Raw genomic sequence first — 13,797 nt, 5'->3', positions numbered from 1 at the left:
CAGAAGCAGGTCATGGCCATGTGCCAAAAGACGAGCCAGTAGGGAAGACGACTGGCCTGGCTGAACAGAGAGCTTTGGCTGGAACTAAGGAATAAAAAAGAGAATTTATGACCTTTGAAAGAAGGGACAGACAACTCAGGAGGACTACAAGGATGTTGTGAGGTCATGCAGGGAGAAAATTAGAAGGGTCAAAGGCCAACTAGAATGAGAACTTTAATTCAGAGAGTAGTGGTCAATGACTGGTGACGAGTAGCCTTCCTCAGGGTTCAGTATTGGGACTGGCCCTGTTTAACAGCTTTGTCAGTGACAAGGACAGTGGGATAGAATGCACCCTCAGCAAGTTCGCCGATGACACCAAGCTGTGTGGTGCCGTCAACACGCTGGAAGGGAGGGATGCCATCCAGAGGGACCTTGACAGGCTGGAGAGGTGGGCCCATGCAAACCTCATGAAGTTCAACCAGGCCAAGTGCAAGGTCCTGCACCTGGGTCATGGCAATCCCAGGCACAAATACAGGCTGGGCAGGGAATGGATTGAGAGCAGCCCTGAGGAGAAGAACTTGGGAGTGATGGTGGACGAGAAGCTCAACATCAGCCAACAATGCGTTCTTGCAGCCTGGAAAGCCAACCACATCATGGGCTGCATCACCAGCAGCGTGGCCAGCAGGTTGAGGGAGGTGATTCTGCCCCTCTACTCTGCTCTCGTAAGACCCCACCTGGAGTACTGCATCCATCTCTGGAGCCCCCAACATCAGAAGGACATGGACCAGTTGGAGAGGGTCCAGAGGAGGCCACGAAGATGATCAGAGGGCTGGAGCACCTCTCCTGTGAGGACAGGCTGAGAGAGTTGGGGCTGTTCAGCCTGGAGAAGAGGAGGCTCCGGGGAGACCTTACAGCAGCCTTCCAGTACCTAAAGGGGGCTTATAAGAAAGATGAGGAGAAACTCTTTAGCAGGGTCTGTAAAGAAAGGACGATGGGTAATGGTTTTAAAATAAAAGGAAGCAGATTCAGTCTTGATAGAAGGAAAAAAAATTTCCAGTGAGAGTGATGAGACACTGGCCCAGGTTGCCTGGAGAGGTGGTGGATGCCCCATCCCTGGAAACATTCAAGGCCAGGTTGAACAGGGCTCTGAGCAACCTGATCTGGTTGGAGATGTCCCTGCTCCTTGCAGGGGGGTTGGACTGGATGACCTTTAAAGGTCCCTTCCAACCCAAACTCTTTTATGATTCTGTAAGTTCCAGCTAATATTTGTTTTAGAGAATTCATACATATGCAGCCTCAGGAAATTATATTTTGGAAATGAAACACCCATCAAAACAGGAGGTGTCTGGTACACTTTGTCTTTTGACTTTTTAAAATTATCTTTTGTTTTCCTTTTCAAAATGTTTAAGAAAAGAGCTTTTTGTTATCTTTTCAGGAATGTCACACTGACATTCTGTCGTGGTTTTGTTTAGTAGGGGGGGGCCTAAGGTGGTAGCTTCTGTAGGAAACTGCTAGAAGTCACTCCCCTTTGTTTAGTGGACTTGGCCAGGCCTAGGGCGGACCCGCTGCTGGCCAAGACCGAGCCGATTGGTAGCAGAATGTCTCGTGATAACGCCTCTGCGATAACGTATTTAAGAATGGGAAAACAGAAAAAAAAAGAGAGAGGAGAGAAGATGTGAAGAAGCTGAGCGGGGGCAGAGGCGCAGAGGGGGAGGCGCAGGCCTCATGGGCCTTGCAGGCCTCACCCTCTGGCCTCTCGCCAGGTGGCCGACTGGGCCCAACTCGGTCCAGCCCGGCTGCAAGAAGTGGAGAGGAGATGAGAAGTGAATAAGATGTAAAAAAGATCCTGAGAGACATCTACCAGCCTGTTGTGAGGAATGGCTGCAGATGCCAAGGTCAGTTCAGAAGGAGGGGGAGGAGTAATGCGGCTCCTGGCCAAGATTCCCCTGCAGCCTGTGGTGACGACCATGGTGGAGCAGGTTGTCCCCCTGCAGCCCATGGAGGTCCACAGAGGAGCAGAGATCCACTTGGAGCCCGTGAAGGACCCCACACCGGGGGAGGTGGATGCCTGAAGGCAGCTGTGGCCCGTGGAGGGCCCGCTGGGACAGCTGTTCTGAAGGGACTGAACTCCGTGGAAGAGATGACCCACGCCGGAGCAGTTCCACAACGGACTGTGGCCTGTGGGAGGGACCCCACGAAGGAGCAGGGGAGGAATGCAAGGAGTTCTTCCCCCAACCATGAAGCAGCGGTGTGAAACAACGTATGATGAACTGACTGCAATCCCCATTCACTCTTCCCCCCTGTGCCACTCGGGAGGGGAAGGTGGTAGAGATAATGTTAAGCTTGGGAAGAGGGAGGGGTGGGGGGAGGTTATCTTGTTCTCTGTCTCATTATCCTGCTGTTTGTAGTAATAAATGAATAGTTTTCCCCAAGTCAAGTCTGTTTTGCCCGTGACGGTAACTTTAAGGATTTCTCCCTGTCCTTATCTCAAACCTCGAGCCGTTTTTCCTTATATTTTCTCTCCCTGTTTTCTCGGAAGGTGGGGGGAGTGAGAGAGAGACTGCGTAGTCTGGTCCGATCGGGGCTGAACTACGACACATTCATCTATGGTTTCATTTGTACCATTCATTGACAGTTGTTGATTATATAGGACAAAGTAGCTATATTCCTAACTTCCAATGTATTAGAAAACTTCCAAGACTCCTCTCTCTTTTTTTTTTTTTTGATAAAGTATTCTAGTTTTCAGTTTGCATGCTGAAACTTATCTAGTCTGTTTTGCTTTTTTTAAATGTCATTAAAATGGTGCGGCAGCCTTCTGTTGGGTTGTACAAGGGAGAGGGAAATATTGTATCCATTTCCTTTTTCTTTCTGTCTTTAATAGGTTACTCTCATATATTTATCCTTCCCAAGATCAGATTTAAAAAGTCTAATCTCAACTGAACACCTTTTACATTGTAGAATTGAAATACATTTAGATGCAGAAATGGTAATTCTCATCTCTTCAGAAGACTGCTGGAGTAGTCTGGAATCTTTTTGAATTTGAAGATTCTGCTGGAATCTTTTTGAATTTAATTGACCCACCTGGAATGACAACTTCTCTCTCTCTCTCTTTCTTTATAGATTCTTCATACTCGGAACCTCCTGATGTTCAGCAACAGTTGAACCACTACCAGTCTGCAGCTCTGGGCAGGAACAATCACATCAGCCAAATCCCACTTTCTGGGAGTGCTGCAGGAGTGGAAAAAACAGAAGCTATCCTTAACTGTGAATTTTGTGAATTCTCCTCAGGTTATATACAGAGCATTCGACGTCATTACCGTGACAAGCATGGAGGGAAGAAACTCTTCAAGTGCAAAGATTGTTCCTTTTATACAGGCTTTAAGTAAGTATTGTGCAAAACAAATAAACTGAACTTCTAATGGGAATTTTTTTTAGCACTTCAAAAGACTTCAGAAGTCTTTGTGAGAACTGTCTGTAGCCAAGAGAAACATGGCAAATGGTGACCAGGGAAATTCCATACCAGATCACAGCAGCATCCATGTAATTCTTTTTCTTCATTCCTACAACAGCCTGTACCATCTGCTGAAGAGAAAAGCATAAGACACACTTGCAGTAGGTTGTACTCACTACAGTAAATAGTACAAGGGGTGGGGTTTTTATTCCCCCTCACAATTTGTAATGAGATGCTGGTCCTCACCATCAAGTATGAGGAGTTTTATCTCAAAAACTAAGGCATATTTTTGGAACAATCAGCATGAAGCATGGGGCAGTCAAATGTTGTAGGTAGGTTCTAGAATTTATTTTCCCTCTATGAAGAAAACTCTCATAATCCCTACCTCCCCCACCCCCCACAATTTATCTGACTGAAATATAAAGCATACTCCAAAGTGCCTGATAGCATATAGAAACATTTCAGCAAATTCAATTAAACATTGCAAAATTTAAAGAGTTTTTTTTTTTTATTTGGGAGTGGTGTTTAGCCATGTTCCCTAAGGAAAAAAAGGTCCATGCAATTGTGCTGTTTCTCAGTTTCCTTCTGATATTTTGAACCCTCAGTTATTATGTCCTTAGGAGATTTGTGAAAATAGATAGTATGATTGGGTAAAGGAGAGAGGTTCTGTTGAAGAATTATGTTCAACCTTTCCTATTAGAATCATAGAATATCCTGATTTGGAAGGGACCCCACGAGGACCATAGAGTCCAACTCCTGACTCCATACAGGGCAACCTAAAAGTTAAACCATATATCTAAGAGCGCTGTCCAAACGCTTCTTGAACACCAATGGGCTTGGGGCCACGACCACTTCCCTGGGGAGCTTGTTCCAGTACTTGACCACCCTCTCAGTGAAGAACTTTTTCCTAATATCCACTTTGAACTTCCCCTGACTCAGCTTTAAGCCATTCCTTCATGTCCTATCACTGGACACCAGAGAGAAGAGATCAGCACCTTCCTCTTCACTCCCCCTCATGAGGAAGCTGTAGACAGCAATGAGGTCACCCCTCAGTCTCCTCTCCTCTAAGCTGAACAAACCTAGTATCCTCAGCCTCTCCTCAAGTCATGCTCTCTAGTCCTTTCACCATCTTTGTTGCCCTCCTTTGGACACATTCTAATATTTTTATATGATTCTTATATTGTGGGCCCCAAAACTGCACACAGTACTCGAGGTGAGACTGCACCAATGCTGAGTATAGTGGGACAATCGGTTATTTTCGACTGGTTAGCTATACTGTACTTGATGCACCCCAGGATACAGCTGACCCCTTTTGGCTGCCAGGGCACATTGTTGACTCATATTGAGCTTACCATCAACCAAAACTCCCAGGACATTTCTGCAGGGCTGCACTACAGCCTCTTGTCCCCCAATCTATACATACATGCAGGATTACACCATCCCAGGTGCAGAATCCAGCATTTGTCCTTGTTAAATTTCATACGGTTGGTGATTGTCCAGTGCTCTAATCTATCAAGATCTCTCTGTAAGGTCTCCCTACCCTTGAGGAAATCTACGAGTCTTCCTAATTTAGTATTGTTGGCAAACTTACTTAATGTGCACTCAACACCAGGTCATTGATAAAAACACTGAGGAGAATTGGCCCCAAAACTGAGCCCTGGGGAACTCCACTAGTGACTGGCCTCCAGCCAGATGTTACCTCATTTACTACAACTCTCTGAGCCTAACCCTTCAGCCAATTGTTCACTCATTGTATTGTGTACATGTCTATCTATATGTTGGACATTAGACATGGGAGACCTCATACAAGAACACCCTCAAGTTATACATCCATAAGGGATCAGCTCCTTGCTGATTACATGGCATAACTTGCTGTTTAATTCCAGATTACTATTACTATCATACTATCACTGCTCCGGATTATTTTTTGTTTTAAGCATTTCCAACTCTTGACAGATCCAATGTATCTTTTCACATTTTCCTTTTGCCCTTTTCTCCTACCAGGATTAATCAAAATTGCCTTAAAACAAGCTGTAATTATATATGTTCATAGTTACATAAAGAGAGTTTTGTTCTTTATTGTGGTGTCTCAAATTTTCTGGGATTAAGTCTTTCCTCTTTAAATGTACAATATACATTTAAAAAAAATTACAGTCACTATAGAGAATTAAACACCCAAAAGCATCCACGGAAGTTGATAAAAACTCACCTATTGGCTTCAATTACCATTGGATCAGATCCAAAGTCAGTTGTGCTAGTAACTTGGTTTGCATTCAAGCTAACAGACTTTGAGAATTTTCAAAGGGGCTTTAAATTCTGTAATTTAATGCAGTCAGCAGTTTATCTCTTGCAAGCTTTAGCACTACCCCAGGAAAAAAAAGTCCTAATTCCCCCAAGTTTACAAACACCTCTCATTTTAGTACTTGGCCTTGTGGCTTGATAGGTGCATAGTTAATTTCCTCTGCATATATGCTTCTTGTATATAAGTATGCAACTAATGGTATAACATTTGTTGTGCAAAAGTACTGTTCATTTGTGGAGTATTCTCAGTCTCACATTTTCTGGTTCTCATAATTGAGGCTTTCAAACTTATCAACTTGGTGTCAAACTTACTGTAGGTGCAAGTCTATTTTGTATCTCAAATCTGAACAATTCAGCTGTTGTGGGGCTAGTCCTACAAAGAGAGAGATTGTTGAGGATTTTTTTTTTCCATCAGAAATAAGTTTTTTTTCACCCTTCAAAAGTCTAGGACAGTTGAAAGGGTTTTACTCAACTTGCTAAAATGTCTCTCTTTGCCAAAGGCAAGCAAATAATGAGCAAAAAGTTGGAAATACTTTTGCCATCTTAACTATAGCAATGTGACTATAGAGCAATCACTGCAAAAGAATATCTTGTGCAGAATGTGTGTTCAGTTACTTAGGGATGTGAGCCTGCAAATACCTATGCTCATGTAATATCCATGTGAGTAGTCCTGCTGAAATGTCATGTGGCTTATGAAGAGAAGGTTGAGTGGTATCTGTACCATTTTGTACAATGTTTCTGTAATAGAGCTGTGACACTTCAGCATTCCATACACATTTCTTCTGACTGCTTCCATGTCTCCCTCCGATTTCACAGATCTGCTTTTACTATGCATGTGGAAGCTGGGCATTTGGCAGTTCCTGAGGAAGGACCCAAAGACCTTCGTTGTCCTCTTTGCCTATATCACACCAAATACAAACGTAACATGATTGATCATATAGTTCTGCACAGAGGTAAAGATGTCCCTGTATATATATCTATATCTGACAAAGACAATGCTGAACAGAAGACCACTCTTTCAGATTGATCCATTAAGTTTTTTCTCTGTATGTGAGCTCAGATATGTTGAATAGATCAGGCCTAAGTACATCTTACTACTTTTCTGTGAAATATAAAGTTTACCAATGTAGAAGTGGAGCAGATTTAAAATTATTTTTAAGTTTTTCCTCTAGAGAGGTCATCTAGTACCTATTTAGCAAGAGTTAGACTAATTTACAACTCAGACCAAGGTAGTTTCTTATGTATGTATTTAAAGTGCTTGCTACACTGTGGTAGTATGTATCAATTAACTCTAGAGGCTTAAAAATATCCCTTGACTGCTTGCTTGAAATTTCTTTCTTCATAACATCTTCCTCACCCATTCTTAAGAACAGAAATCCTGGGGCTTCAAATACTGGCTTAGGCACATCTTGTGAGATAGTGTTCTCTGGTTTGTGGTTGTGCCCAAGATCAAGTTGAGAAGGTCTGACAGTTCAAATGCAAATAAACAGAGAGACAGAGATCTTGCTGGGCCTAGTTAGGCAAAATTCCAGCAAAAGTAGACAATGCTAAGAATGTTGAGATGCAACAGTGGAGTAGCACTTCATGGGTTCAAGCAGTTGTGCTGACTTTACAGAAATGCTTCTGACCAAATGCTAGGAAGCAGGGGTGGTTATCCCCTGAATATGTGACACTGGATCTATTCTTTTGTATGACTGTAGCTTCAGTTGCATAAAGCACCCTTGAGCCCTTCTGCTGATGAAACAAAACTGTAGTAGGCAGGGATGTGATTATACACTCACTAGAGTGTTGAGGGAGGTAAAACAGAATAAAAGCTTTAATGCAAATGAAAATTTAACCTTTAAAGAGTTTTATAGGCCCCCGAGGAAAGGCAAGGATTTTTCTCAGGCATGCAGCACCCAGATTGTAAAGGAATTAAGGTCCTTTCTTAAATTTATTTTTTCTGGTGTATATATCCAGATTAAAACCTATTGTTGTGTCTAATTGTGGCAAATAAAGCAGAGGATTTTGATGGGGTTTAATGTGCACAGAAAGAAGGTACTGTTGTACAGACAGGACTGAGGGATGTTTCACAGTCTCAGGTAGCCTTCCTTACTTGTAGCCATTTGGATTAATAAAACAAGGACAGTCTCAAGCTGTGGTCTAAGCATATTTGTTCTCCAGGTAGAGGAAGCAGTACATTGTATAAAGTCAGAAGATTGAAGGTTTTGATCAATTTTCTGTATTATCTTCTCTCCTATGCAAAATCCCTCCAGCAAAACAAGAAAACAGTTATAGATCTCTAACTTACATCATAGCTTTCAACATGGTGGCATCTCAAGTCCCTGATTTGGCAGCATGCAGTTGAAATTAAGACTATTTGCTTCTTAGTGAATAGCTACAGAAGTTGATTCTTACCAAGCTAGAATATTATTAATTGCTACGGCCAGCAGGATGTTGACAGTTTTCCGCTGAGAGCCTTCTGTCATGCGTCACCTATTCTGCTCAATTAGATCCTCTGAGTGATTGCTGTGGTTTAGCCCGAGTCACCACACAGTTTCTAGCTCACCCTCCCACTCCCCAGCAGGATGGGGGAGAGAATTGGGAAGGAAGGAGAACTCGTGGATTGAGATGAAGACAGTTTACTAAAATAGCAAAGGAAAACTACAATAATAACAGAATACAAGGATACTAAAATATACAGAATGAACAATGCACGATTTCTCACCACCCAATGTCCCAGTGACCAACACAGCCCGTCCCGAGCAGCGATCACGGAAACGAAACCCAGCAGCAAGCAAAGGAGCGAAAAAGAGCCAGCAAGGTAGAGGGAACCATGCCAGCGAGCAAGCAAAAGAGATGAGATGGAAAAATGGTTGCCCCTCCCATGGGCAACCCCCACTTATATACTGAGCATGACATTTATGGCATGGAACACTCTCTTTGGCCAGTTTGGGTCAATTATTCTGTCTGTCTCTCTTCCAGCCTCCTGCATCTGCACATTAGCGAGACTTGGAAAGCCAGACAGGGTCCTTGGTCTCATTCACAACAACTCATATCATCAGTGTGTTTATCAACATTCTTCACACCCAAAATCCAAAACACACCAGCTACTGAGAGGAAAATTAACTCCATCCCTGCTGAAACCAGGACAGTGATTTAACTTTGATTCATAGAATCATAGAAAAGTCTACATTGGAAGGGACTTCTGGAGATCATCTGGTCCAACCATCTGTTGGAAGCAGGAGCTTAGATTAGGTTATCTAGGGTCCTGTCAAGCCAAGTCTTGAATATTTCCAGAGAGGGAGATTCCACTTCTTCTCTGGATAACCTATTTCAATGTTTAATTGTTTTCATGGTGAAGAATTTTCTTATATCCAGATGGAATCGCCCCTGAAGCAACTTTTGCCCACTGCCTCTTGTCCTGTCACCACACATCCTTATGAAGGGAGTACCTCCATCTTCTCTATAATTACCTTTAAGGGACTGGCTTGCCTTCCTTGTTACCAGGGTACACTGCTGTCTCATATTCAGCTTACTGCCCACCAGGATCTCCAAGTACTTTACAGCAGAGTTCTACCTCAGCCAGTTAGACCCCAGTCTGTACTGCTGTTTGGGATTATTCTGTTCCAGGTGCAGGATTTGACATTTATCTTTGCTAAACCTCAATTAATTCTTGTTGTCCCAGTCTTCCAGCCAGTCAAGGTCTTTGTAAGGTTGCTCTTCCTTCTGGTGTATCTACCTCTCCCCCTAGTTTGGTATCATCTGCAAGCTTGGTGAGGGTGTATACAATACTGTCATACAGATCATTTATAAAGATATTGAATAGTACCAGACCCAGAATCAACCTCTGAGGAACTCCACTCATGACTAGCTGCCAGTCTGACTTTTTTACCTCAAAAGGTAGTAGTTAATGGCTCAGTTTAGCCAGTTTTCTACCCATCTTGTGGTCTTTCCAGTCCAAATCTTGCCAGCTTGTCAACAAGGGTGTTGTTGGAGACCATGTCAAAGACCATGCTAAAAATCAAGGTGGATGATGTCCACAGTTCTCCTCTCATCCACTGAGCAAGTTATTTCATCATAGAAGGCAGTCAGGTTGGTCAAGGACAATTCATCCTTTGTGGGCTGAAGCAGGGAGTGAGCATGGAAATTAAAATGTCAGTAGCTACTTTACAGGCAAACAATGAGAAGAGATTTGGCTCTTGAGTTACTCTGGGTCTTCATAACAGGCAAATCTTGTGAGCTCTTGAAAGTTCCATAATGGAGACTGAACTCCTGCTCCATGCCCAGCAGAGTTGTTGGCCTTTCATTTAGTCCAGGCAGTGCAACTAGTTTTTATTATCCTTTCCAGCAAATTTTCCCATCATAGAATCATAGAATGGTTTGGGTTGGAAGGGACTGTTCAAGGCCATCCAGTCCAAGCCCCCTGCAAGGAGCAGGGACATCTCCAACCAGATCAGGTTGCTCAGAGCCCCGTCCAACCTGGCCTTGAATGTTTCCAGGGATGGGGCCTCCACCACCTCTCTGGGCAACCTGGGCCAGTGTTCTACCACCCTCACTGTAAAAAATTTTTTCCTGATGTCTACTCTGAATCTACCTCCCTCTATTTTGAAACCATTACCCCTAGTCCTGTCACAACAGGCTCTGCTGAACAGTCTCTCCCCATCTTTCCTGTAGGCCCTCTTGAGGTACTGGAAGACCACTATAAGGTCTCCCTGGAGCCTCCTCTTCTCCAGGCTGAACAGCCCCAACTCTCTCAGCCTGGCCTCATAGGAGAGGTGCTCCAGCCCTCTGATCATCTTTGTGGCCTCCTCTGGACCCTCTCCACGTCCTTCTTATGTTGGGGGCTCCAGAACTGGACTCCAGAACTGCATCATGAAATGCCTTGATATTTTTCCAGCACTGAACACAACCCACCAAGATCAATAGTAGGGCTTCTTGTTTATAATCCTCAAGGCATTTGTTTATTAGTAATTATTTTACTTCTTTTTCTTGGTATAAATAATTGTTTTGTCCTTCCATTTCATAGAATTGTCATCTGTTTCTCTGGAATATTAAACTTACATATATAAGGGCTTTAGAGTGTTAACACTTTTTTTTTTCCGTGTTGTGAGCAAAACATATGCCTACTTTGACTTTACATACTATAAATATTTAGTACATTAATTGCTTTTCTGTTTAATCTCTCACACCTGTATTACAAATAGCCCAAATATTTCAGTCTAAAGCAGTGATGAAATTTTGTCAGATATGATGCTGGGGGGGGAGCAGAGGTCCCCTTAGTCCTTTTGCTAAACTGTTCCACAGCTTGTCATCTTTTTACAGTGCATACATGGTAGCCTTTGTGGGCACTGTTGAACTTTAATGAAATTTGTGTACAGAAGCCAGAGTTAAGTTTCACAATTTCTGAATAGGACTCACCATTTGTTGCAATTGTCATGGATGAAATATTTCACACGGTTATGATTTGTCAACAATTTAAGTTTTATTAATGGTGTAAGGTAAATCAAAGATTGAATTTAGCAGCACTTAATCATTAGCTGATTTTTTAAAGATTAAGAAAGTGATTCAATGAAGCAAGTTATGATTAAAACAGTGACAATTACAGATTCAAGTATGACAGGATTCACACTAACTACAGGGTATCCTAAATCAATATATATGTATAAACACAAAACACACAAAACCAGACAGAAATATTTGGATCCAATGAACTATCTGTGTAGAGGAGACTAACCCATAGTTGAAAGTTCCCTCTCCCTTCTCAAGTTTAGAGTAAATACTCACAATGCATCATCATTCCTCAACAGGGGATAATTGAGCCTCGAGAAGTCAAACTTCGCCCTGACCTTTCCTCGACTTTGCCAGCAGGTGGTCCTTAAACTTCTTTGGTCTAAGAAGGCTATGCCTGAAAGGCATCCCAACTCAGGGGAGATGCTGGTCATAGCCCGCTGCGATCCAGGAGAGCTCAATGGGTCTCACTTAGGGCCCCTATTTATAGGATCTGAGATAGAATCATAGTATCATAGATAGAGAAAGGTCAAATTTGGCATTTCCCCTGCATGCACAGCTCAGAGACTCACAGTGGATGAATGTTACACACATCAGGATTCTGGCTCTTTAGAAAGAATGAAATTAATTGTGTTGCCCTATTAAAAGTGTGTTTTGCATGAGAGGAAGGAAGTAGAGAGTTTAATAACTCAGTGAGAGCATTTTCAATACATGTTTGTAGCGTAATCAGAATTGTGGGAAGTATGAAATTAAGTATGTGTGGATTTTGAATCTTAACTATTAAAAAGCTGAGGGTGTATTGAAAGTTTCTGCCCCTGGTTGATCTCTGCACAACCACCTTCAGGAAAAGATACTTCTGCACACAACCTCTCACTCCTTCTGTGAGTAGCATTAAATGTGATGGTGAGAATATCAGCTCTGATCATCAGAAGCTGGGAGGGTGATGTATTGGGAATCACCCTACATGCTCCCTGTTTATTACAGTTCTAGCACCTTTTACTGGCTTCTGTCATATATTGAACCAGAACGGAGCTTAGTCTGATTGATTTATGTCTGGTTTTATATTCCTAGGCTCTGCTACTTTGTCTCACAAATCTACCCCAACACTCTTATCTGCCCCAAATCTCTTATTCCCATCACCTAATGAGTGGTTACATTTGCAAGGACACCTGCATTTGTAATCATGTAGGATTAACCCTGTCTGTATAGAAAGGGAATTTTCTTGTATTTCTTAGTTGGTCCAGTTTTAGCTTGGTAGATGGATTGAATACACAAATAGCAGAGTATGTTTCTTGCATGGGTGGTATGTTACAAGCTGTTGACACATTGCCTGATGGTTTTTATTTCTTAAACTTAATAAACATTCCCCTCTCCCCACAGAAGAGCGGGTTGTTCCCATTGAAGTTTGCCGTTCCAAACTGTCAAAATACTTGCAGGGAGTTGTTTTCCGCTGTGATAAGTGTACCTTTACCTGCTCCAGTGATGAGAGTTTGCAGCAACACATAGAGAAGCACAATGAACTTAAACCTTACAAATGTCAACTCTGCTACTATGACACTAAACACACAGAGGAGCTGGACACTCATCTTCGAGATGAGCACAAGGTAACATCCAAAGGGATTTAATTTGTAACAATCTACTTCTTGCAAATGCTATATCTAATTTATTTGCATGTCCACTCTGAAGAGCCAACCTGCGTTTTTTTTCCCAAAATTTGGAGAAGGCTCCTGTGCTGGACTTCAGTTTCTCTCAAGTTCTGTATTTTTTCAGAAAAAGCATTTGTATATATTGTGTGATTCTTTTTTAAGTTATGAAACAACATGAAGGCTATGTTATTCAGACACTCTAAGACACAGGAGCTTCCAAAGTGTAAGATTGCTCTGGCAATGTGACATGCCATGTATATTTTAATAACACAAGGCAGTACATTCCAGTTTGCATTTAACAAGGGAAAGATAGAAGCTTGTTATACTTACTGCTTAAGTTAAGGCTGCTCTGATGTTTGTGTGCAACCTTCTGAGTGTAGACTTGATCCATACTTGGAGAAGTCACTAGAAAGCTTTCCACAGACTTTTGTCTGCTTTGGATTTCTGTAGTTCTCAGCTGTGTTGCTGTGAGAATAGCAAAATTCTAGAACTGAGGCATGTTTACAGAGGATTTTTTTTGTCAGTTTGTGGGGAGGGAACTCATTGAATCCAACTATCAGGAGCTGAGCTGCCCGATTCTCACTGAAAACTTGGTCACACTTTGTTGACTGAACAAAATTTTGTCCCCTTGCCAAAAAAAATTGACAAAATTAGTGTCAAAACTACCAGCAAAACTGCATTTTAAAAATGAACACTGTGAACTTATATTGGCTTGATATGCTTGTCTCCCTTTATTGCTCCTTGAGAACCAGTCACTCTCTCACTCCCTCTCCTCAAACAGGACAGGAGGAGTGTTGTGGATTAACCCCAATGGGCAGCTCAGCCCCACACAGCCACTCGCTCACTCCCCCTCCAGTGAGATGGAGGAGAGAATCAGAAGTGCAAAAGTGAGAAAAACTGTGGGTTGAGATAAAGGTAGTTTAATAGGGA

The 13,797-nt window shown here is 42.5% G+C and overlaps 1 protein-coding gene across 1 annotated transcript in view; it reads left to right on the top strand.

The window, feature by feature from the left end:
* LOC147596728 (zinc finger protein 462-like) overlaps positions 1–13,797 on the top strand; it is a 66,066-nt gene that overhangs the window by 39,835 nt on the left and 12,434 nt on the right. The window contains exons 7-9 of the mRNA XM_086769624.1: positions 3,100–3,361; positions 6,548–6,684; positions 12,602–12,825. Of these exons, the coding sequence (XP_086625750.1) occupies positions 3,100–3,361; positions 6,548–6,684; positions 12,602–12,825 (623 nt within the window). The remainder of the gene's footprint in view (positions 1–3,099; positions 3,362–6,547; positions 6,685–12,601; positions 12,826–13,797) is intronic.

The sequence above is a fragment of the Chlamydotis macqueenii genome, chromosome W (genome assembly GCF_036417535.1).
Source record: "Chlamydotis macqueenii isolate bChlMac1 chromosome W, bChlMac1.mat, whole genome shotgun sequence".
NCBI lineage: Eukaryota > Metazoa > Chordata > Aves > Otidiformes > Otididae > Chlamydotis > Chlamydotis macqueenii.
Note: the sequence above shows the minus strand (reverse complement) of the source record. Positions and strands in the feature narration are given on the sequence as shown.